This window comes from Sinocyclocheilus anshuiensis, unplaced genomic scaffold (genome assembly GCF_001515605.1).
Source record: "Sinocyclocheilus anshuiensis isolate Anshui unplaced genomic scaffold, SAMN03320099.WGS_v1.1 scaffold108, whole genome shotgun sequence".
NCBI lineage: Eukaryota > Metazoa > Chordata > Actinopteri > Cypriniformes > Cyprinidae > Sinocyclocheilus > Sinocyclocheilus anshuiensis.
Window position 1 is genome coordinate 732,356 of NW_015554071.1, and position 27,324 is coordinate 759,679.

The 27,324-nt window shown below is 36.2% G+C and overlaps 1 protein-coding gene across 3 annotated transcripts in view; it reads right to left on the minus strand.

Annotated features, from left to right (window-relative positions):
• The window catches only part of LOC107668709 (low-density lipoprotein receptor class A domain-containing protein 4-like), a 100,739-nt gene that overhangs the window by 24,308 nt on the left and 49,107 nt on the right, over window positions 1-27,324 (minus strand). For 2 of the 3 annotated variants that reach the window (XM_016460677.1, XM_016460676.1), the window contains one exon: window positions 25,560-25,697. In XM_016460677.1, the coding sequence (XP_016316163.1) occupies window positions 25,560-25,697 (138 nt within the window). Of the gene's footprint in view, window positions 1-6,763; window positions 7,196-25,559; window positions 25,698-27,324 lie in introns of those variants that run through there. The other variant, XM_016460678.1, reaches the window with a different exon arrangement.

The window sequence follows — 27,324 nt, forward strand, 5'->3', positions numbered from 1 at the left end:
TTAGTAATAGAAAGGCAAACATTATAATACTGTCTCGTTTGCCGTCAGCTTTCAGCAAATATGCATTTATATCATTTAAACAAATCTTTGAATGACTAATGAACATTTAATTTCACAAACCTTGCAAACTTAGTCGAATCCAGCTGTGAGATCTTGTGAAGTGTGCATTTGTATCCTGCATGATCGCGTGTTCTCTGTGTGACGGTCGGTCCGTGTGAATTGAATGCTTTAAACTTTAAACTCGTGATTTCAAATTATGCTGCGCTTTATGCATTTACCCACTGTCATATTCATGTCATTTTCTCTGTGTACTGTAAAATGTAAAATGAGTGTTACCTTGGCTTTATTTGAAAAATATGATTCCCAATGCACACAAACTTCCCAGAATACTGAGTGCCTTGTTGGTTACAGTGTTTACTTCGTTTTTAATTATATTTTTATTAAATATTTATTTATTTTGTGAAAAATACTTTGACATCTAAAGTATAAGTATGTTTATTTTACACATTTATTTTTTAATCCATTGTCAAATTATTTCAAATTTCTTAAATATTAATTAAAATTAAAAACAAATTATATCGTAAATATTAATTAAAATGAAAAACAAATTATATCGGCTTTATATCGGCCCCCCAGCTTTCCAAGATATCGGCATCGGCTGTCAAAAAAACAATATCGGTCGACCACTAACGGCAAGTAATGCATTGAATAAAACATGACATTTTGAAGTAGAAAGACTGAAATATACTTTCTTGTAAAATGTACTCGAATAAAATATTTTTACATATATACACAAAATATTTTTTTTTTGTAAGTAGCTTGTAGTATAATGTAGCTTGTCAGTATTCTTTGAACTACTTATAATTATAAGCAGCTTGTTGTTTGGAAGGCTACTGTTCCTGCCAGTCACAAAGACAGACGTTTTTCAATTGCAGTCCAAGAGGCACATTTCATTAGCACAAGGTTGTTATCTTGGTGGAGTGGATCTTCGGCAGGTTTAATGATCTGACGGAAATGGAATGGTGCGTTTTAGTGCGTTTCGTTTTAGTACTGTTGTAAAAGATGAATCTAGTTACCCCTCAGCAGGCCAACCCACCCCCTGTGTGCCTTAAAACCCTTTTGACATGACACCGAGCACACACACACACACTCCTCGGAGCGAGAGCAGGCCATACAAAGATTAGCAGGAGGGGTTGACAGCTGACCTCCGGTGTGACCTCATCACACTCGCACACACCGCTCGTGCATTAGGTGCATTAGATTATTGGATGAAGCGCTGTTATGGCCGGGCTGGGCCTGTAAAGTCCAGTTTTGATTGCCCAGCCCGGGGTTACTGGGGCAGGGGTGTGACCTTGAATCTACCCCGGAGCCACGCTGAAGAGGAAGAGCAGAACAGAGCGTGCATATTGTATTGGATAGAGCGCTAGGGCCCACGGGGTCGTTTGACTGACACCTCTCTAACAAGGCAATTACTGATCTCTCCTATGTGTTCGCACACTTCACACAACTGCTCTGCTCACAAACACTTGCACACACAATGTGAATCACTACCACTACTACTTTTTTGTTATTGATAGGCCAATATTTGGTGAATATACAGATAATATAATATTGTTTGAAGAGTAAATTTGCACATAGTATGTAAAATTACAAATTGGAGCTTTCAAAGCTTAAAAACACAACAGCCTCCCACGCTCAACTTTTACTACCATATTTCTAAAGGCAGCATCTGTAATAAATAGTTAACAACACAGACAGAACCTCTGGCCTCTGACAATAAACACTCGACTCTTGTGTCCCGTCTCAGGCCTCACCCTCCAGCCCGGGCCAAGCTTCGGCCCGCCAGTGGAAAATCAAAAAGGTGCCAAATTGATGCCGAGATCAGATATTGACGAGGATGGTGTTTTTGTCCCCTGCGTATTCGTTACATACGAGCTGCGGCGCACTAGTGAGACGAATGCCAGTCCAATATCCGGTTTCTCCATTCTGGTGCTTGACTTTGGCTGCTGCCCCACTGGAAATGGATTACACCAACCCTGTGTGTGCAGCCATTTGCGAGCTAGAAAGAAAGACGCAACGATCGTGCATTTATTTTGCCGTGCAGCACAACTAGCTATGCAACAGTGCCGTTCCACACGGTGCACTATTAATAGCCGGGTTCTGTTTTCACTAGAAATAGCCGTATGGTGTAAGGCCTTTGTCAGATAAGATAAGCAGCCTTTCGCTCGCAAAACCTCAGACGCAGACTGTGCCTAAAACAGCAGACAGAACAATGGCTAATTCGAGGCCAGACCTGGAAAAGACGAGAGGGAAGGAAACTCCTAGAATCATATTCATATTGATTCATATTGAATTATACAGGCAAGTTTTGAATGCTGAGCCCTGAAAGAAGTGTCCTTTTTGAGACTTGGTGTGTGTCTGCTGTGTCACTGGCTCCCCCGGTTTTCCAGGCCTGAATACAGCCAGCACTGCAGTAGAATCTGAGCGCCAAGTCACCAGGCATTCCACTGTCTGCATGGCCCGTCCCGAACACCACAGCACAGACACAGAAACCCACAAATGCACTCTCACACTCAAGTGCCGACACATGCACACACACACACACACACACACAATCATATATACTGTACAGTATAGGATTGGAATGCTTTATCATTCAGGAACAAGGAACACACAATTTGTGCCATCAAGCACGAGTAGGGAAAATTAATCCTAACAAATAATAAAAATAAAAGTGAATGTTTTGAAAACTGTCAAGAATGAGTATAGGTCATATTTCTTCTCAAAATCGAAAGTATGAAATAATCTGAGCGCCAAGTCACCAGGCATTCCACTGTCTGCATGGCCTGTCCCGAACAGCACAGACACAGAAACCCACAAATGCACTCTCACACTCAAGTGCCGACACATGCACACACACACACACACACACACAATCATATATACTGTACAGTATAGGATTGGAATGCTTTATCATTCAGGAACAAGGAACACACAATTTGTGCCATCAAGCACGAGTAGGGAAAATTAATCCTAACAAATAATAAAAATAAAAGTGAATGTTTTGAAAACTGTCAAGAATGAGTATAGGTCATATTTCTTCTCAAAATCGAAAGTATGAAATAATTATATTTTGTTTAAAGAAAATAAATTAGATTTTAGGACCATTCAATTTGTTTGCATTGTGACATTTTCATAAAAAATAAATTGTCTTAATGCAAATAAGAAAGTCTTTAATTTATGTAGATCTTTTAAAAATTGTATTACAGTGTTGAGAATTTTCCAGTGTTGCACATTTCCAGAGCTCTCAGAAGCAGATGTCGTCATAGTTGGGTAAATTTCTATAGTAGTAAATGGAAAATTAAAAAAAATAAATTATGTAATTTTTGTGTTCACATTTGCTTCAGCATAGCAAAGGATCCATGACAGTGTTTTTATGACTTCGCAAAAGAGGAAAAAAATATAGAATAATATAGAAGAGAAAAAGAAGTAACATTTGCACTAATTCCCTCAGCAGTTGTATTAGAAACACTCACACAGCAGCATTAACTAGTTTTCTGTAATTTAATGCCAAAGTAATTGAACAAAAAGTATAGCGTTATAAATGTACATTAATGTTTTTAAATAAAAATATATAACTCTAAAGTAAAACAGCCTTTCGCATTTGCGGTTATGCAAATTTATGGGGTATTGTCATAAAAATAAAGCCAAATTTCAATTGGCCGATAAACAATGCAAAATTCTTAATGGTGCTTTAAGTTCTTTATTCAAAATATAATTTCACTTTTTTTTTTCAGGGTGAAAAGTCAATTGTTTTCATGAGATTCACCCATCTACTCATCTTTATGCATAATATTTCGTCCTTTTTTCAAGAATTTTCAGGGTGAAAAATCTATTGTTTTCATGAGATTCACCCATCTATCAACCCATCTAATTTCTCCAATCTCTATTTTTTCAAAACACACAAACCTTTTCCCATTTTTCTGATTCTTTCTTATGCAGTCCTCACTAGCCGAAGGACACTGCATATGCATCATACATCTTACAGAACAGAAATCAATTCAAGTTCATGAGCAAATGAAAAGTTTCTGGGTCAAGACATCAGTGCCGTCTACCAAGGGGCTTTGAGAAGAGGGACGATTCTTTTATATGAAGGTTTACTTTTAATAATTCATCCCATTTGCGGCAGAAATAGCCAGTGCGAGTACTGATTATGACAGGCCCTTTTGTCCTCTGTGGATTCAGACAGCCCAGAGTCTCAGCCGGACTTGAGTAAGACAGTCTGGGCTGAAGTGGGGGAAGGGTTGACTGACTGGCTGCCCGCTCCAGACTTCAGTGAACCAATTCCCAGCAATAACGCCAGCGGACGTACACACATCTTTGAGATCTACACACTTTACCACGCAGCTTTTCATGTTATAGTTACAACAACAAGACGCAATTGCAAACAGATCCACAAAGTAATATCACATTAACTACATGCAATTCATATGTTTAGCATAAATGCTAATGAAAAATGTGATTGACCATTAACTACATTAATGGTGAGAATAAACGCATCTGGACAACGAGAGGTGTGTTTGTCTGGGAACCATGCAGAAGGAATAGAGTTAAAGAATGTGTGCACTATGGCAAGCTGGTTTAACATTTGTACTTAAAAAAAATTTACATTATTACCAAGTGACTACTTTTAGTAGTAACTATTCATTATATACCAACTTATTCCAACAATGCTAAGTATCTGTTAAAATAGTTACTAGTACCTATACCAGTTATCCTGGTGTGAGTTCAATAGATATAAGTGCTTATTTATTACACACCAGTGTGTAAGCCAAATGAACTACACTTTTAATTTAAAGTCCCCCTGTGGTGAAAATCAAGTTTTTAATGTTGTCTATTTGTCTATGTGGTGTTTTTAATATGCTTTTAGACAAACCATGTGCCAATCTATTTTGCAGCGGGTCTAGTGAGAAGACAGCCAGGTTAATCCGGTAACAGTTATACTTTTTCTGTAGATCTTTCGCTAACTGTTAATATTTCCCCCTATTTTCATGATGTCATGTGCTGTTAGCGCTTATTTATTTGTATTTAGAACCGCTAACTTGAATAATAACCCGCGGCAGCAGTGTAAAAGTAGCCCGAAGTCAGACGCACCTCTCCCGCATTGACATCCGCGTGTCACACGCATTTGATCGCAGGCGCGATTTGGAATCACAAACTTCGATGCATTTGAGGCTTCAAGGCGTTTTGAGGACACAACATCGTCAAGTAAGTGAATTTAACGAATGTTACAGTATCCACTGTAGTTGTCCGCTAGTAAAAACTGTTTTATCAGTCATTATCCGTGTATGAACCAGCGCAAACAGATAATGTTACCTCACGAAGATAGCCATCAGTCTCCTTGCTTATGTTGAGCATACCATCTTAATTCTGGTTCAAACACATATGGCTTAATTAAACCAATATTTCCACTTGCCATTGCCATTGTATTGGAAGATCAGATCAGAACTAACTGTTATACATATAGGCTAACGGTAGCCTAACGATCTTATTGTCAGGTTTATGTTCTGTTATGTGGACCGTTATTTTGTCATTCTCTTCTGTTTACTTCACTTCCTGTTTCAACACTATTTGGTTTCGGATTCATCGGTTTCTGAATATGACCTCGTTAGTTATATCGTAACACATAAACACACAGATTATATATATATATATATATATATATATATATGTGTGTGTGTGTGTGTGTGTGTGTGTGTGTGTATGGCGATAATATCGCATACCGCACTATTGAGCCACTCAAAATTACCGCAAGGGAAATTCCCTCACCGCAACAGCCCTATACAGGGGGACTTTAATAATATGAGAAAAAATACAATTTCAACTGAACTGTAAAGTAGCCATTCTGATCAATCAAAATACAAATGACAAGTAAAAAAAGCAACTGTACATAATGAATTACGAAATGCAACTAGCTTCTTTAAATACTAGTGTCTCCTAAATCGGTGCTAGTAGCTAATAAATAAGCACTGGTCCCCGATTGAAAGGATATTAATCACTATTGCATCACCTGCTAGTAATTAAGAAAAAAGGCATATGTAACACAAAACAGACACTAGTTTTAAGGAATAAATGTTAATTCGACTTGCCATATTGTGCGCAGCCCCCACAGCAACACCAGCAATATTCAACTGATGCATCGAGTTGTGTTCCAGTGCCAAACACTCCCAGACGCCCAAGTCATCAGCCACACTCATTTGAATTATCATATTGAATTGGTCAAACGGTTTAAAATACATCAGAGACTTATCAAAAAGTCGTTTCTCACAAACACGTATTATTTTGGGGGCGCGGAACGAATAGTTTAATACGCCACAACCAAATTTGATAGGTGTGCAAGTGAGATAATGACAAATAACGGTCAAATACTGCAATAATTCGACCTGAGAATGGCATTCATATTCAGATGAATCTTTAATACGTTCGCGTTTGACATATTCGCGCCGCTTGGTGCCATAATAACGGATTCGGAAGTGCTACAGTTACATTTGAAATATTTTCGAATGCGGACCGAATTAAATGATTGAATCTCAAACTGTTGTGTTGTCACCAGGGTGAGTCGAGTACGGTGAACATCACAGGTTTAAAACATTCTATTTTTACTTGCTCCGCGTTCGAAAATGGACCAAATGTAACAGTTTTGGGAGAAGCGTTCCATTCCCTCCGCATTCAAAAACGGCTGAGAAAAACACGCCCTACTTACATATATCCATTCCCTGTGGCTGGGATAGGGTGCAGTTGCAGGAGCATGTGTCATTGGAGTTGGCGTTGTTGTTGTTGTTGTTGTTGCTGGAGCTGCTGTCCTGGACCGTGATGTTTCGCATGGGGGCTCGGGGAATGACGGGACGGGGGTGAAGAGAGCCGCCGGCCGCGGCCCTCACATGAACTGAGGAACACTTCCACAGCAGAGTCTCACGCCATTCTCGCGACTCGTCGACGCATTTTCTGCTGCTAGACTACGGTAAATACGTTCCCCGCATCTTGACGGTCGTTTCCTCTCGCTTTCATTCAGAAGAATGGCTTTCTGTGACGGTCTCAGGCTCACAGCCCACCTCCTCCTGCGCCTCCCTCCTCCTCCGAGAGGGGAGCAGCTCCAGACAGACAGACAGGAGCGGTGGGAGGGGAGACTGGCGCTGACAATGGCGGTGGAGAGAGAGAGAGGGCGGTTTGGTGTGGGGAATGTCCGGCTGAGTGGGCAAAGTGAAGTAAACTGAGTTTGTGAAACGCAGTGCACCCCCAAAAGTGTTTGGACACGTAAGCTGCACTTAATTTGAGAATTTAATGGCATTGCATTGCAAAATATCACACCAAGTGTCATCTGCAAATAGGATTATAGAGCTTTTATGACAACCAATCACTTCACTGATGTCACGGTGCTTTTTGGATGCAGCAGTTCTCCTCCAGAAAAACTACAATTGTAGTAATGTTTGACAACCGGAATATGACTGAAAACTTATTCTGAAAATGTATATTTAGCTTGAAAAGTTTAAAATGAATGCCATATGCTTTAATATTTTAAATTTGTTATATTTATGGGCCAAGCACATATTTCATTCTAAATCAAAATAATTTTCTTATAAGAAAAATAAATCAAGCTAATTTCAGAACTATTAATTTGTCATTACTATTTTTGTGACATTATATTCATGACAATTTAAGCATTTGGGTACTTGACACAAATTCTAATTTCTGTCATGTTAAAATTATTATTATTATTAATATTTTTATTTAATATTATTTAAATTAAACTGTTTATCAGTGTTATTATAATATTATTTATATACTATTATAGTATTTATTCATATTTTTAATTAGCTTTTATTTTAAAATTTTACCTTTCTTTTTTTTTTTTTTACATTTTAGTACTTCAACTTCAACTTATTTTATTTCAGTTAGTTGCCACGGCAACATTTCTAAATTTGGTTAAATCTTCAGGTTTTTCTAATATTTTATTTTATTTAGCTTTATTACAAATAATGAAAATGATTTCTAATAGTTTTAGTTAACAATAACAACGCTGGTATTTATACTTGGTATTTAGTATTTCTTTCACTGCCTCTATACTGATTTTAATTTGTAAAAATATATTACATTAAATAATAATCACTACTGAGAATAATAATGAGAAATAAAAAAATTCTAAAGATGTGTATTTTACATGTATAAAAGTTGAAAATTATTTATTTATTTAATTTTATTTATTTATTTATTTTGACTTTGATGTAAAAAGTGACCCAGACATGTTTTTGTGATGCCCCAACACAACTGGCCAATGTTCTAACTCTAAATTAAATAAGGAAACACACACTATCTGTGTGAAAAGACAAAACAAATAAATGTTTATGTCTCAGAAACAAAGGACATGAGGCCTAATTCAGTCGTGTTTACGAAGATGAAACGTTTACGCCATTTAACTGTTGTCGTTTTTAAGAACTGTTTGTCAGACTAGAGAGCTAAAATTGGCCTTGTTATGTCTGAAACTGAAAGAGATGCAGGTTTTGCTTTAGCGCCCTCTGGCAGCCTCTGAGCTCATGGCACCACTGCATTGCTTTGAATGTGGGAAGAGTGACCTGTGTTTGTGGCCTACTTTCGCCTGTGACCTCTCGCTGATGGTTTGAAGTGTTCCAGGCTGAGTTGCAGTAACAGATAGGTGTGAGGATATTTACAACGATAAGACAGTCTGCGGTGAGATGAGCTTTCCCTGTACGAGACGGTCACGGTAAGGCCAGACAGATAAGAAGAGTTTATGACAACCTCTGAATTAAAAAAAATAAAAATGTTACTGGGTGACATAACTATAAAACCTAGAAAAACGTACACTTCATACTATTTTGCATGACTTGTCAGCCAGAGAAAAATAAGTCCGATAATTGGATACATGATTTATGGTGTCATTAATGTCCAAAGCGCAAATGATTACATGTCAAAAGTTTATAATTGTGCAAACACCTAAGTATGAGCAATAGAGATGCCTTAGCAAAACACAACACATGACAGTAACTTCAAGGAAAATGAAAGGAAAACTGAAAACTTTTACATTAAATCACATGGCACAGACTTCATAGTTACCTAATACTAATTAAGCTTTCTTACAATATCAGCTCACGCCACAGACGACTCCTTTCAATGCCTGTCAGTGTCTTTAGGGATGACTCATAGAGTCTGTTGCTGGAGGCCAAGCTTCTTACAGCTGAGACGCAGACACATCCGTCTGGCTCCGTCACAGCACCTGTGATTGCTCAGGTGGAAGTCTAAATCACACTGCCGTCAGCCATCACATCAGCAGAGATCAACATCACAGTGAGACCAAGCGCTGCACCATGTCTGATGTCTAGCCAAACAAGTAAACGTGCCGTATATTCATGGAAGCAGCCAGGAACTTCAGACTGATGTATTACACTATGTATCTGCACAATATCGTTGGGGACAAGACAAATTGAACTAACTGAAGCAGGATCACTTCTACAAACACACACACTTGAACAGATACACTAGAGAGAACATTGACATTTTTTAATTAAACTGATTCTAATCATGTAACTTAAGAGATAAACTAGTGTTCAATTTACAGTAAAAACTAGGTAAAAATATATATTTTTTCAAGTTATTAGGAATAATATTTTTAGGCATTATAGGATGTCATTTTAGTGCGGTATACAGTTTATTACCGTATATTTCATTATATAACATGCGCTTTAAAAAAAAAAAAGAACACTGTAAAAATGCTACAGTAAAATGTGTTAATTGGTTAACTGTAAGTTACCTTAAACTGTAAATGGTTTAACATCACATTATATATATATATATATGCAATTTTACTATAAAAATACTTATTTATTTATTGTATTTCAAATAGCTTGGTCTTAGTATTATATCATTATAAAATAATGATATATACACACATAATTACTGCCTCTTTATTATAAAATATAGGCCAATATGCCATCCTGTAATATCTGAAACATTATCTCAGTATTTTTTACAGTAATTTTCTGGTAACCACAGCTGCTGATTTCTTACTGTAAATTAAACAGTACAATAAACAATAGTACAATAAACTTCAGGTAAATAACATAAAATAAAACACTTCACATCCGCATCACAAATCTATAACAATAACTAATAACCTGTTCTTTAACTAAACTAAATATTATCATAAATAATAAAACTATGTATATAGATTATAAACAAAATTGTCACCATAAATTATAAGATGACTCATACTTTTTCCTAAAAAAAAAAACAAAATAAAGAAATAAATATATTTTACTGTGATATATGTCAATTCTGACATTGACAATTTTATTAGTAGAATGTTTTACAGTAAAATTGCATGTATTGATTCATTGTAATATTTTAACAGAAATTATTTATTTTTATTATTAGATTTTAAGTAAAAATGTTAATTAATAAAGACAGTAAATCACAATTTGATGTTTTACTGTGGTTTTACTGTGTATGTGAGGCCATTTTCAAAAATTTGGCAACAAGAATAGTGAAACGAGTATACATAGCTTTACCTGGCTACTATTTATTTATTTATTTATTTATTTGCTTGGTTGTTTGCTTGTTTATTTATTTATTTATTTTTGGCATTTTTAGAAATTAAAAAAAGAAAGAAACGGCTTGTCAGATTTAGCTAAGACAAGTTTGTACCCAAACTATAGCTCAAAACACACACACACGCACCAAGTGAAGTACTACACATGAATAGGCAACAGTATTGATTAGTAGTGATTAGAGTAGCTGCAGTCAGCATTGACTAATGTAATCCTCATTAGTCCTCTCTCTCTAACTAGACTATCAGCTAAGGTAATACCCCAAAATGAGCTACTAAAGACTAGAAATGAAGAAAGGCCAAACACACAGGAATAAATCAGACTGGAACAAACCAATACAAACGCAGGTTCTAGTCGGTTTGCATCAAGCCTGCCAAGTTTGTTTGTGTGTGTGTTTTACCTGAGGATGGGAGATATTGATAGGCTGTAAAGTCATGGGCGGCGAGCAGCCGTGCCCCTGGGAGATATGCAGTCTCTCGCTGCCGCTGTGATGAAGTGTTTACATGAAGGGATCACCCTGAGGGGGCGGTATTCATTAACCAGACTTACAGACTCAGACTATTGACTTCTCGCTCTAGACTGAACCCCTCTCTCTCTCACACACACACACACACACACACACACACTTTTACCTTTAACACACTTTCCACAACTTCTGTTTGAGTAGCTGCTCTTGAACTTGGACTTTTGTTATTGAGCTCTGTTTCCAATTAGAGCTCCACAAAACCTCATTTTATTCATTTACAGACTTTACAGACCAAACCTAAACTATAGCTCTGGGGAGTCTTTAATGCAAGAATGGAAGGAATAAAAAAAAGAGAAACCAGACTTTTTACATGTTTTGAGGAAAATATGAGTGGCGCTAGCTGGTAAACTACGCACTGTCAACCTGAAATGGCATTTACAACCCAGTTTATTTCCACAATCTTGTGTATTTAAGAGGATATTCAAAAAACAACAACAACAACAACAAACAAACAAACAAACAAAAAGGATGGAAAATTGTTATCATTTGCAGCATTTAATACTCATGATGTAATGTCAGTAACAGCTGGGGTACAATTACCAGTAAATATTTGATTAACTTCACAAAATTTCACAAAATGTATTGGTTACATGTTGCACAAATGTATTCAAGTTACAGGTTACTAAGTCAGTAACATTATTTGTCCATCCATTCATCTAACCCTTCATCCATCTACACATCCATCCACCTATCTACCCATCCATCTATCTACCCAACTAGGCTATTTATCCATCCATCCATCCATGTGTCCATATGTCAATCCATCCATCCATCCATCCATCCGTTCATCCATTCATCCATCCATTTATTCATACATCTCTTCATCAATCCATCCATTCATCTATCCAGCTGTTCATTTGTCCATCCATCCATCAGCAATCATTGCCTATGTATCCATCCATCCATCTGTGCGTTCATTCATTCATCCGTTGATCCATTCATCCATCTGTCCCTCCGTCCATCCATTCATTCATCCATCCATCCATCCTTCTACCCATGTATCCATTCATCCTTTTATCCATACTTTCTTCCATCCATCCATCCATGTGTCCGTCTGTCAATCCATCCATCCATCCGTTCATCTATCCATCTGTCCATCCATCCATTCAGCAATCATTGCCTATGTATCCATCCATCCATCAATCTGTCTGTCTGTCCATCCATCCATTCTTTCATTTATCCATCCAATCATCCTTCCATCTGTCCGTTCATTCATTCATCCGTTGATCCATTCATCCTTCTGTCCCTCCATCCATCCATCCATCTACCCATGTATCCATCCTTTTATCCATCCTTTCTTCCATCCATCCATGTGTCCGTCTGTCAATCCATCCATCTGTCCATTCATTCATCCATCCATCTCTTCATCCATACATCCTTTATCCATCCATCAATCAATCAATCAATCAATCAATCAATCAATCAATCAATCATTTACCCACGTATCCATCCACCTCTTCATATATCTATCCATCCATCCATAAATCTACACATGTATCTATGTATCCATTGATGCGCTCATCCATCCATCCATTTTATCCTTTTAAACTTTCAGACAAGCCTTTAAGTCAACATTCAAGTTTTTCTCGACAAACTTTCCTTTTCTGTTTAATTAAAAATTTGAATTTGAATTGCTTTCCATTTTAATTATACTTCAAAATAAATTCAAACCATTAAATTAAAAAAGGTATTCCCAGTTCAACTCTGAATGGTGCACAACCCTGTAAACTTTGTAAGCGACATATGCATTTTTGCATGTGCATGTTTTCCTTTGCCCATCCCAGAGAAAAACCCAAACACTCAGAACGAGACAAAATATTACACAACTTCCTACAAGAGCAGAGGGGGAAAAACGGGGGGAAAACCACAGGCCTGAACTCTTGAGTCACTTACAGACATGTAGGCAATACATAAAACATTCAACATATCACACTGTAAGAAGAAATCGGTAAAAAAAAAATAATAATAATTCTGCCAGGACATTATCCGTTAAGTTTACAGACCTTTCCTTCAGCCCTAAAACACAACACAATATAATGCATAATGCAAAATATGGTAAAACTCCTGTGGAAAATCAATACAGCAAATTCCTTCATATTAACACAGTTTACACTGGGCACTGTTTTTACAGACTTTTCTTAGAGAGTGCAGTCTAAACATCTGCAGCTTTCTCCCGCTTTTTCTCGCTCCTCACAGGACACTCATGGTAAGTAAAACCACTTGTAAAAAAGCCACACGCAATCCACCGGGGGAAACATACGCCCAGGTTTGTCCTTACTGACTGTCTCGCCTGGCTTTTAGCAACCTTTAGAGCTTCAGCTACACGATTGTGACCTCAGATCATGACACATCTCCTTGACTGTCATTTCTTCTTCGCTAAAGAGTGAGACAGAAGAAAAGAGAACAGAATGAACCATATAGAGAATTTTATGCAGCACATTGTGAGCTGTGTCTTTCTTTTTCCATAGATGGATAGATGTAAATACAGTTTTTTTTATTTAAACTGGTTGGAATTTTTCAGAGAAAACACTAATAAACAATCTTTGGGTAGAAAGTGCGTCAATTATACAGTTAATCACATATAAATGCATGCATTCAGAGCATATGACACTTCCACCTTTGCAGCAGCTACAGAGATGCTAATCCTGTCCAAATCACTACAAGAAATCACAGTTAATAAGTGTAACGCAAACATAATTTAAAAGACTGATCTCAGCCGAATAAGTGCTGATAGGAGATGTCTGATTGTAGACGACAGACCACACCCAAAGATCAGCTGACAGCTGCAGGAATGTTCTCATTTCTCGCACAGAAAATACACTCTCTCTTCCTTCATCTCAGAAACAACAGCGAACAGATGACTATGACGTTCCATTCGCTCTTTAGAAACTTTATTCATTCTATGAAAGCTTTCCGTTTCATTCGTCCCATGTGAGATTAGATAACTTCCAAACAGTAACATGCTAAACCAAAAGCGGAGGTTTTGAGGCAGACTCTAGCTTTAAAACCAAGTATCTGCAGTCTGCCGTCCCTCCTGTTGCTGATGCGGTGTCTCTGACTGTTTTGGGGTTTGCTGCAGAGAGAGAGAGAGGGCGGTAGCGTGCACTTCACCATCGACACACTCACTTCCTTCCCCCAAACACATGAACACACTCTGCGCACAACTGCCAGAGGGAGGGAGCAGAAAAATATTTAAGGGCCCACTCCACCGGACTGACAAACAACAGGCAGACATCTTGAAACATGCAATATTTTTCAGAAACCTCTCCCTACATTTAAGAGACTGCAAATGCAAAAGAGACGATGATTTGATTTGATAATGCGGTTTTAGCTTCCCTTGTGTTCTGTATGTCTCATATTGTCTTATATTTTGGGATTTATTCTTTCTAAAGCACACAAATCCTCTTGCTCTCCGCAGGCTGCACGGGTCAGGATATGAGTGTTTGTTTGCGCGCAGCAGACAGACAGAACACACTGACAGTGCTTTTCAATTCACTCCAATTACACCCCACAGACAGACCCGATGCTTTGATTCTTTTTGTGTGTCCGTGCACCACACCGTCAGTCAGGATATTTCCACCTCCCAAAGTTCCCTATAGGATAATACAGTAAAGACAGTTCATACATTATGGGAAATTGGCCACAGATGCTTTCCTCCGCTAACACAGGGCACATTCTTGTGTTCCATCTGCGCTATTTTTCAATTGTTAGTCCACTTACACATGCAGTAGATGGATGTCTTTGGTCACGGTTGTTTTTTCAGCATCTTACGACATGAGCGCCGCATTAAGACATAGTGTTGTACTAAAAACAGTTCAACTAATGACACAGCAGATTGTTAATGGGAGTTAATATATTAAACAGTTCTAACTCTATAATACCCTTGTGAAAAAGTACACCGTATCATGTTTTTAAAATGAGTACTTATTACAGAAATAATGCTATTTTAAAGCTGCAGTCTGTAAGTTTTGCCTCTTTGTCGCCATCTCTGTTTGAAACCTGCAATTGCAGTTATTTGCAGAATTTTCTTCTGTGCGTGGGTTGTGCTCCGGCACGGCTCCAGCGCGGATGAATCTAATGTTCTGAAGAGTATGTGTGGCAGTCAGTCACCGCACCGGAGTGGATATTCACTGTACTTCGGAATCACAGATTCTAGCCTACGTCTTGGAATATATGACCCAAATGAGAATTTTCACCGGATATTGCCGGTATACACCGGATAAGTGATATCATCTGAACGAGTAAGTAACAAGTCTGCAACTTCTGTTCTGACCAACTGAGGAAAAAAGCATTACAATAAATCGCGCTACCAATGGTGATTAAATCTAACGATCACTTAGCTCATATCACATCAAACCGTGCAAATGATTATTACTGTTATACTTTGTTCTCAAATTGTTAAAGTGCCCCTATTATGGATTTTTGTGTTTATGTTTTATGTTTTTTATGTTTATATGTTTACAGACGTGACGTAATGACGCAGCGGCATGCTCGAATTTCCGGCGAATTCCTAGCAGTACCACTCAAATTAGAAAACAATAATATAAGCGTACCGTTGTGAATCGGGCTAAAGTAAGGAGATAGTTTTGAACACTGACTGGTTATGTACTTGCTCAAAAATTGATTTCTGATCATTTTTAACCAAAAAAAGTTACAGACTGCAGCTTAAAAATAATATACTTAAGTGAAAACTGCATGTAACGTTTTTAGACACTTTATTGCAATTATACGAAAATATATTACAGTTTATATTTATACCGAATAGAATTAGCTGAATTTCAGAGTGTTTTTGACCCACTTAAGTAGGACTTACATACATCTTTATATGCAATTTCATAATTACTTCTATTGATTTTTGAAATAAGGTTAAATTGTACTGCCGATTGTACTAAATATTAAATATACCTCAATGTAATTTCTATTAAAACTTAATGTGTCTTTATTCAAATATATTTTCAATTGTACATTTGTAAAAGGAAGTTGCAATTTAGTTTGCAAATGTAATATTAAAAACACAATACAGTTAAAATTAATAAAGTACTTTACATGCGCTTTAGTATTTTAGTCAGCAAATGAAAATAAATACGTCTTCAAATAAAGCACAACAAAATATTATTAAAACATGATTTAAAATGTTAAACTTCTTAAAGTAAAATTGTAATTTGGCATTATTATGAAGTGCACTTTTTTAAAAGTCTACTTAAGTGTATATGCCTGTATGGCAAATTGTATAACTTATAATATGCACTGGCATAGTTAGTGATGAAAAGTGTCTCTATCACTGGCATAGTGATGAAAGTGTCTCTATCTTTAAGCTGTCTTTTATTTCATTAATATTATTATCTGCAAGTACAGTTTTTAAAAATATATATAGTTTTGAAGTACACTACAAGTGCACATTCAGTTCAATTAACAGACTTCTTTTTCACAATGGTATGATTGAATGATTTTCATTGTAATCCATTGTAAATTGCTGTTAAACACACATTGCTTGGCAACTATTTAGTAAATGGCCTAAAGATAACCATATGAACAATTAAATATTCTAGAAACCCCCTGACAATGTAAAGCGCTTTGAGTGCTTAGAAAAGCGCTATATAAATGTAAGGAATTGTTATTAGAAACTCTATAAATCTTAACAGATCCCTCATTAATTGCTATTAAACAGAAATCAGGTATGATAATAAATGTAAGAAAAAGTGATGAGGATGATGAAGATCTCGATGAAGCTGTTTATTGCAGCATAGCAGTGACAAAGTACATGTTGAATAAATGTGTTCAGAAGTGAAGCCAGAGACGAGATCAGACTGTCTCCAGACACCAGCTGCATCATATCAATTTGCTTTGACTACATTTTGAACTACAGGCATATACTTTCTTCTTATGGGAATGTACATACTTTTGAGTGTGCTAACTATGCCAGTGCATATTATAAGTTATACAATTGTGACATTAGTTAACACTAACTTTGCCAGCCTCAAAGTTGCGAAGTAATGGAAGAAGCAACCGATCTTTTCTTCTATAATAATATTAAAACTATTATTCCATATGTTTATGGAATAATTAAAGGGTACGTAAAGTGATTATATATATATATATGTGTGTGTGTGTGTGTGTGTGTCTCTTCTTTTTATTCTGAGAATAAAGAAAGTTTGGAATGACATGAGGGTGAGAAAATAATGACAGAATGTTTAACAATGATGTTGTTTAACAACCATTTTTATATAGTCTGTTTCCACCTTGTGGCTCTTCAGTGAACCCAAAACCCATGTGATATTGAGAGTCACCACCTCCTCCTGTCTGTCTGATGAGCGTATGATAACAAACTTTTATTTTCTCCACTCACAGTGTGTGTGTGTGTGTGTGTGTGTGTGTGTGTGTGTGTTGTGGGGTGTGCCCTGCTCTGCATCTGTGCAGGAAAGGTAATCAGACTCATTTAAACCCTCATCTACCTGGCTAGATCAAGGGTATAACGTTAACCCTGCCATGAAATAGAGACAGAGACATACCTGACCAACAAAAGATGGGATTCTTTCTTTTTGCACATTTTACACATACAAACTCCTGGAATCGCAAGAAGCTCTAAAGAAACAGCAACAGCAAGTGAAGCGCAAGTGGCTTATCCAATGATAATTGATATACTGTATATTATTTACATAACTAATCATTTTATAAGGTTGTGTGTGTGTGTGTGTGTGTGTGTGTGTGTGTGTGTGTGTGGGGGTGGGGTAGTGTAGTGTGAAGACCCCTCTCGTACAGGGCCCCCTGACTCACCCAGACACCAAGCGTCTAGACCATATTAATGATCCATCTGTCTGAGAGAAAGCTACGCTACCGCCGTGGCCATTAGAATTGAAATCATTTTTACTCCCCCCCTCCCATCTCTCGTTTTGCCTCCTCTGCGTCTCTCTCGCTCGCTGTCTCTTTCTCGACACGAAAATCAGCACTCCTCAGCCTCTGAAAATTCAATCACGGTGCACACAGGTGTCTCTAAAATAGCAGCCAGCCGCAGACGCTTTCATTAACATGCGGCCCAGACTGCTAAATATTTTAAGTGCAGCAGTTGGACTTGTTCCATCGGTAAAGAGCGGCCCTTGTTCAGCAGACAGCAGGGAAAAAATAGAAAAAAGCATGTTAAATAAAGCACCCAAAACCGAGCAATCCTAACGTGGGGAGTGTTCATGAAGAGATGGCTGCTGGGGAAGGAGAAAGAGGGAGGAAATGGACACGGCCAATAAAAGCTGAGCTGTAAAATAAAAAAATGTTGGTAGAAAACTTTGTAAAACAAACGAAAGAACCACTTTAATTGTCCTAGTTCATATGAAATGAAACAAGATCATTAAAGGAACAGTTCACCCAAAAATAAAAAAGATGTGTTTGTTTCTTCCTCGGAACATATTTGGATAAATGTAGCATTACATCACTTGCTCACCAATGGATGCTCTGCAGTGAATGGGTGCCGTCAGAATGAGAGTCCAAACAGCTGATAAAAACATCACAGTAATCCACAAGTAATCCACACCACTCCAGTCTATCAGTTAATGTGAAAAGATGCATGTTTGTAAGAAACAAATCCATCCTTAAGGTATTTTAATTTCAAAACTAAGATATGAGTCTATAATCCATATTATTTTCTCCAGGGAAAAAGTCGTCTCATCTGAATCAGGAGAGAAATATGCACAGATCAAGCACTGTTTACAAAAATGAAAACTTTTCACTAAGTCATTAATTGGTGGACTGGATTACTTGTGGATGATTGTGATGTTTTTATCAGCTGTTTGGACTCTCATTCTAACGGAACCCATTCACTGCAGAGCATCCATTGGTGACCAAGTCATGTAATGCTGAATTTCTCCAAATCTGTTCCCATGAAGAAACAATCTCATCTACATCGTTCTATTAGAGTCGATGACTTTCAAAGACATAAATATCAGAGGCGATGCGACTAAGTGAAGCAGAGCTCAATAGAATATGGAGTGGAGCACCCATTCACTGCAGAGCATCCATTGGTGACCAAGTCATATAATGCTGAATTTCTCCAAATCTGTTCCCATGAAGAAACAATCTCATCTACATCGTTCTATTAGAGTCGATGACTTTCAAAGACATAAATATCAGAGGCGATGCGACTAAGTGAAGCAGAGCTCAATAGAATATGGAGTGGACAGCACTGTTGAATAAAAACCAACTAATTCCACTCAGTCCTAAAAATGAACCTTGAACACATTTGTTGAAGTTTAAAAGAGTTAACCGTCTGTCTGGATGCTTTCATGTTAACTGGCCTTGTAAGATTACTGACATCAAGCAAGAAAGAGTGAGTGAGTGAGTGAGTGAGTGAGTGAGTGAGTGAGTGAGTGTGTGTGTGTGTGTGTATACAGAGAATGCCATTGTGTGTGTGTGTACACAGATAGAAGAGAGAGCTAAAGCACACAAATTCATCTACAAACAGCGTCCACATACAAACACAGATTCACACACCTATGGGCACGCATTCATGCACAGGATGGAAGGGGAAGGTCATACAAACAACTACACAAACCGATTCGGTAAAAGCTCCTGTTCAACAAACACACAAATGCAGTGTGCTAGCAAAGGATAACGCGACAAAAAGTTCAACCTTCAACAACAACCAGTCTAACACTGATGCTGACAGAGTCAAATATAAAGATGAATTCAACTTTCAAATGGAAAAAAGAAAATGCTAAACTCAAAGACAGCTCAGTACAAAGTGATAATCTAAAATGCACAAATTTGATGAAATTGCTAATAACTGCTAATAAAACAACAGTTTTTAACAAATGTACATTTTAATGATCAAAAGATGATCAATGATCAAAAGAATTTTGTATTGTTACAAAAGATTTCAAATAAACGCTGTTCTAATTTCTACTTATAAAGAATACTGAAAATTCTGTTTGTATACAAATATTAAGCAGCAAAAACATGTTTTTAACATTGCATATTAGACAATTTTATTCAGCATATTAGAATGATTTCTGAAGGATCATGTGACACTGAAGACTGGAGTAATGATGCTTAAAATTCAGCTTTGATCATAGAAATAAATTAGTTTTTTTTAATATTTAAATATAAAAGTTACTTTAATTGTAATATTATTTCACAATTTCTCATTTCTAATCTACTGTATTTTCTATAAAATAAATGCAGTCTTGAGTGAGCATAAATACTTATTTCAAAAACAAACAAAAAAAAACCTATACGAACCCAAACTTTTCAACAGTAGTGTACATTTTACTGTTATATTCTTAAAATACAAGAATTTCCCATTTTTAAAACAATGCATCGCAGCAAAGAATGACTAAATGTTGCAGTCTTTGTTAAACTTTCTGCAACATACTGCGCAATCATATTAATCAAATGATATTTGTTGTTAAACATAGTTGAGTTTAAAGATCCTTGCAACCCAAATAATGTTATTTCAGAACTCATTTAATCCCAGAAAAAATGTTTAGTAGACTTGAATGTTGACATGTTTAGAGGAGGTGATGTGTGTGTTCTAGCGCATTTTAACCTCTGACTTGCTTAGTTTGTGGTTTGGTAACTTTGGTTATTTGAAATGCTCTTCTGCTAGTACTGCAACCTTTAGCTTATATTTTAAAACAGTTTGCACACATAGTATACATTACATACTTCAATTTGTACACTACTTGATGGAGAGCCCCGAGCAAACTGTGGAGTAATATTTGATTAAACCAGAATAAAACTTGACAGATGAATCGATTATCTAAACAGTTGTTATTTGCAGCAATAATGAACACTTCTAAGTCTCAAATCTTACTGATAAGCCAGTTTCATTATAAAACAGCTAACGCACATCAACTGAAATTCAGTTTTAATGCACCAAGTCAACATATCTGCAATATCATCTACAGTTATGCTAATGAACCGTATTCCTCAGCAGAAGAATCATTCTCACACTTGTGCTCAGTATGTTTCTAGCATAACTGTGGTAAGATAACTGCACCACACAGCATTTTGTGGCATAATGCTGAACAAAATATCAATAAACCAGGATGGATCAGCAAAGACAACAGCACAGAACACACAGCAAGGAGATTTGGGCGACACCACAAAACTAACTACAGTTTTCAGTAGCGTAACAGCAGTTCAGCTGCTTTCAAAATAGAGCAGCTTTTCCAGTAACAAGCCATTTTTTCCCAACAAGCAAGTGTTATATTGCTGTTTTTATGTCACATTTATAATGCACACCCAGCCTTGCAACCGATTGTGATGTTAATCAAACACTCCAGTAGACTGTCGCTCTCCAGTAGCATGAGTCTGATTCATTCAATATTTGCCCCCTGGAATTGTTAACCAGGGGCATTTTTTATAGTTACCTTATTATTTGTATGATTGTTGTCTTTAATGTCAAACACTTAAATTTAACCATTTGCGTCAATCAATCAGAATACTTTAAAATGTTACCAATGACAACAGACTTTTTCAAATTACATATACATTTAATAAAACAGGAACTCACAGGACTGCAATATAATGACAAAAAGCAATTTTGTCAATTGTTGCTCTTGATATTGTAATAATGATTATTAATGTCGATTAATAGAATACATATAAACCGTTTTTGTGTTTGAGGAAGCGGCACATTATATTCTGACAACACAAACATGTCGGTCCATGACATTAACATAGTCTAGCGCAAGTTTGCAAAAACTCTCGTAATATTCACTGAAGTGATTATTGATCAAGTGATTAGCATGATTAGCGAAATATGGAAGCCCAATCCCACCACAAAATAAAAATTTAAACAAGGTAATTGTGACTTTTTATCTCACAATTCTGACTTTTCTGCAAGATATAAACTCACAATTCAGATTTTGTTTTCACAACTGTGAATTTATCTCACAATTCTGACTTTTTTCTCACTATTCTGACTTCTTTTCTCAGAATTGTGAGATATGAACTTGCAATTGCAAGTTATAAAGTCCAATTATGAAAGAAAAAGTTTTCTTACAATTGCATGTTTAATTTTGAATTTCTGAATTGAGCTTAAATCTTGCAATTCTGTTTTTTTTTTGTTAAACAATTCCAAGTTTATATCTCACAAAATGAGAAAAGTTTATATTACGCAATTCTGAGAAAAAAAAAAGTCAGAATTGTGAGGAAAAAACAGGCGCAAATATATATATATATTTTTTTATTCAGTGGCAGAAACGGGCTTCCATAGTCAGGGGTTAAAGCAAAAAAACTGAACTTTTTTCTGGGGGTTGGGGGTTGTGGGGGCGGACACATACACAGGGTTATTTGGCAAACAAAAAAAGAAACTAACTAGTAATGTATCTGCCATTGCCATTAGCCCTTGATAGGCTCAGACTACAGATTATGGTGGGATATTTGAAACAGCAATACCAAGAATGTTTACTCACTACAATATGGTGCAAACATTTAGGTGTTTTACATGTAACATTTAGGATGCTTTTGATATCAAGTTTTGCTAGTCAGCTTTGTCCTTGACATGTCCAAGATGACCTACAATCTAAAACATGAAATTTCTGAAATTGTTTTGTTCAAAAGAAATGAATATAAAATAGGAAATATACAAAGACAGTTTACTACAGAAAACTACAGTTCAGTTCAATTAACAACAACAAAAACATTAAAATGGTCCAAGATCTGGTAACTTAAACGGGGTTCGTACAGATACTGCAAAATAAAATTCCAGGATTTTCAAGGACTTGCACTACTTTTTTGGTTTTCAAGGACTAAAATCAGATCTCACTAATCAATCAATGTTGTTATTATCTTTCAAATTCGAATAAATAAACTAATAAAACAAAATGGAACAAATAAAGTGCAGCACATGCAAAGAATGCAATGACTATGGCAACTTTAACATTTGAAAGGATACTATGGCAAAGTTATCGCTTTCTAAACGGGGTTCGTACAGATACTGCAAAATAAAATTCCAGGATTTTCAAGGACTTGCACTACTTTTTTGGTTTTCAAGGACTAAAATCAGATCTCACTAATCAATCAATGTTGTTATTATCTTTCAAATTCGAATAAATAAACTAATAAAACAAAATGGTACAAATGAAGTGCAGCACATGCAAAGAATGCAATGACTGTGGCAACTTTAACGTTTGAAAGGATACTATGGCAAAGTTATCGCTTTCCTTATTAAAACTGATTTTTTTTTCATGAATATATGATTGACCTGAAGAATGAAAGCTATATCATACACTTGGAAAATTATGAGCTTTATCACGCTCATAGACACTTGGGGTGTGACAATCCACTTAGCTCACAAGGTGAGAAAAAATGCAGATACTTGGTTCAGTAGAACGAGACAATGTTTTAATACTTTAAGAAATTTTCAAATGACAAAATATTTGTCTTTTAATCACAAAAAGTAAAACAATGCAGTTGTATTTTGAAATGTTTTAACTAATCTAGGGCTTAACCAATGATTATTTTGCTAATCAAGTAATCTACTAATGATTATTTTGCTAATCAAGTAATCTACTGATTATTTTGACAAGTGAGTAATCTGATATTTTTTAGTAACTAAGTGGAAAAACAGGCTTTAATAGGACTATATTTATATATAAAGTAACAATGAGGCAATAATAATTGGCCTCAAATAAAGTATCAAAACCAAGTACATGGTTTTATTGAACAACACTGCTGAATACATAATGTAATATGCCTATATTATAACAAATACCTGCAGAGGGCACCAACGGCCTGGTGATGTTTCATGTGATTCAATGACGTTTAAAGGGGTCATATGATGTTTCTAAAAATAACATTATTTTGTGTATTTGGTGTAATGAAATGTGTTTATGCGTTTTAAGGTTCAAAAAACACATTATTTTCCACATACTGTACATTATTGTTTCTCCTCTATGCACCGCCTTTCTGGCAAATCTTCCCACACAGTGACGTAGATATGTGGGGGCGTGTTTAAACGGCGGCGTTTTAGGAGGGTGTGGACGAGTCTTAACTTTTATAAAGAATATCTCTTTGGGTTTGAGACTTTAGTCTTTGCAACTTTAGGGATCTTATCTATTCACGAACAGCTTGTAACACTCAAAAGAGAAAGGAAAATTTGAAATCGCATCAGATGACCCCTTTAAATCCATTTAATTGTAATATTTGGCCACATGCAAAGTCGGAAAGTTTTATTTTGAAATCGCGATGTACAATAAATCTCATATTTAGAAATATGTTGATGCATTCTCCTGTGTTGGCATAGGTTTAAATGATTTACGTTAAAAATCAAGTGAGTTTTCGCAGATGAACGTTAAGCAACCCAAACTCACCGCATATACAGAGGAAGAGTTTAGCCCCTTTCACACATACAGTCTTTACTGGTAAATTGCCGTTAAGAGATCATGTGTTAACAGGACCTTTTCAAAAAATCCCGATAAATTCGTTCTGGCAATCATATCGTTCTTATGGAGATGGCTTGATTACTCTGAGTCGCGCTCGAGACCAAGGCTTCTTTTCCATTCATCAGCTGCGACTCTGCAATTGGATACTATTATGCGCGTCTCGTGTTTATAAGAGCAAAAACTTCTGATTGGCTAGTAATGTTAGTTTGGTTGAGAGTGAAAGCTGTGTTCCTCGTATACCATTGGTAGGCAAACTCATGAACTTGAACGTGATATCAACAAGTGTTTTTAAATGTAGGATCTTTTTTTTCCCGCAGCCAAACGCCGCACGCCAGAGATCCGGCACGGTGCCGGAGAACTTTAAGCCCTGCATAGTGAAATAAAGCTATTAATTAAATAGTATATGCACTTTGTTGTTTATAATGAGAGAATTATCAAGTGCACAGAATTCTGCAAAAACAATGTGTAAAAGCAATCCGATGCAATGTCTGCAGATTTAAATGTATTTCCACAAATTGACCATTTTCACATTTAATTTTAATTGCGACAGCCATAATAGATTTAGTTTAATTATGCAGAGGACATTTTTGCCCATTTATCTCGAATTTGTGGGGCATTTTTGGTCATTTTAGTGACATTTTTACCACAGGCCCCCGATAATTTCCAACCCTGGTTTGGACTTAATATACTGGTTCAAAGAAAGAAACCTTGATTCACCAAATCTTTTTTGTAGTGAAATAAATATTGAAATACTGCGGTCGCTAGCACTGTTTTCAATTCAGGTGAATAAATTAGGGTAGATTTTATTTGTTCCAGTCCTTTATGCCACATAAATACTGTGCACCACATAATCTAATAATTATTGAATTTAAAGACACTAACTGACCTAAATCCCTTCTATGTATGCAGCAACATTTGGTTATATTTTTTCTTAATGGTAGCTTGACTGTAGCCAAGTAGCTTCCCCAACACTGATGCAATATCACCTGTCAGAGATGCAGATGTGACGTTGAGACAGATGTGGGTGGATGGACTTACACTGGATGGTGTCTGGAGGTGGAGGTACAGCAGCAGGACAGTGTTCCTCATCACTGTTGTCTCCACATTCATTCAGATGATTGCAAATCAGCGAGAGAAGTTTCAGACATCTGCCATTGGTGCAGTGGAACTTGCACTCTGCAGAAAGACAAAGAGAGAAATGCGTCTTCAAGGGTGGATGGTTAGGATTGTTATGACACAATGCGGCACTATTATACAACTGAAGGCATCACATACCAGACAGACTGAATAATTAAGCATATGCAGGTTGATGCAATGCACCACATGCAGGAAAATAACAATTACAACTTGGCTTTGGGTGGAGTGCTGAGATGAACAGATATTTCAAAACTTTATAGAGCATGTGAAACATTTCTACCCAGTTACTCTTAGACTAGTCTAAACCTCAGACGGTACGCCCATGGACCGTTCACGGGCCATCTGATGGATAATGCACACAGAAATGGCAACAGCTGGCTAAAACCGCAAGCTCCAATCTGATTGGCTGGCTTCCAAACCATTTATGTTATTCAGAGTGCCCAGGTTTTTAATCACTTCTTCAGCTTGCTGATGTGGTATCATCTATTATAGATTAGTGTTTCCAAAACATCCTGTAAACAAACTGCGGTTGGTTGCTTCACATGTCAGTCAGACGGTCTTCTTCCTGTCTAAGTGGGTGGTTCTTTGGCCAAATAAACAGCAAAGTAGACCAGACTTTATGCTGAAAGTCAGAAGTCTGGCTCTGTAAGATGCGATTCAGAATCATAAACCCATTGTTAATGTAAGCACAATGTGTTGGAGAATGTGTGCTAAAATTATTTATGATGACAATTTATTATGAAATATACACTAGTGTATGCTTTTTATTAATATAATCATTTTCATATATATCTGTAGCAATGTAAATGTTTTAAAACAACAATAAAATGGCTTGTGCACTATATTACATGCTTTATGTGATGAACAGACAAGTGTTATTTTAGAATTATTTATATAATTATAATATTAAAGTATTTAATCATATGAATTAGCCTTTATTTTTTATATTTTCAGTTTTAGTAATTGCATATTTCAACTTAAACTCATTTTATGCCAGTGCAAATAATTACTTTTTGATGACAGAAATGAAATTTAAATAAATATTGTAAATAATGTGATTATTAATTGCAAATATTAAACAAACAAAATAGTCTTTATGGCTTCTGTGCTATATTACATGCTTTATGTCATGAACCAGCATTATTTTAGTATTATTTATATAATTATATTGTTATAGTATTTATCAATATGAATTAGCCTTTATTTTTTACATTTTCATTTAATTGAACTTTTAGTTAAAATTGTAGTCATTTTGATATATGCCATCACCATTTTATGTATTTATATATTTTTTTATATATTTCCAGTTATCTTTTTATTTAATTTTTAGTTTTAGTATTTGTAATACTTCTACATAAAATCACTTTATTTCAGTTAGCTGCAAAGACAACCTTTCTAATTTTCATTTTTTCCTTATTTCAGCTTTCAGTGAATGAAAATGGTTTTTAAAGGGGTCATATGATGTTGCTAAAAAGAACATTATTTTGTGTATTTGGTGTAATGAAATGTGTTTATGCGGTTTAAGGTTCAAAAAACACATTATTTTCCACATACTGTACATTATTGTTTCTCCTCTATGCCCCGCCTTTCTGAAACGCGGCGATTTTTACAAAGCTCATCGGTCTGAAAAAGCGAGGTGTGCTCTGATTGGCCAGCTATCCAGTGC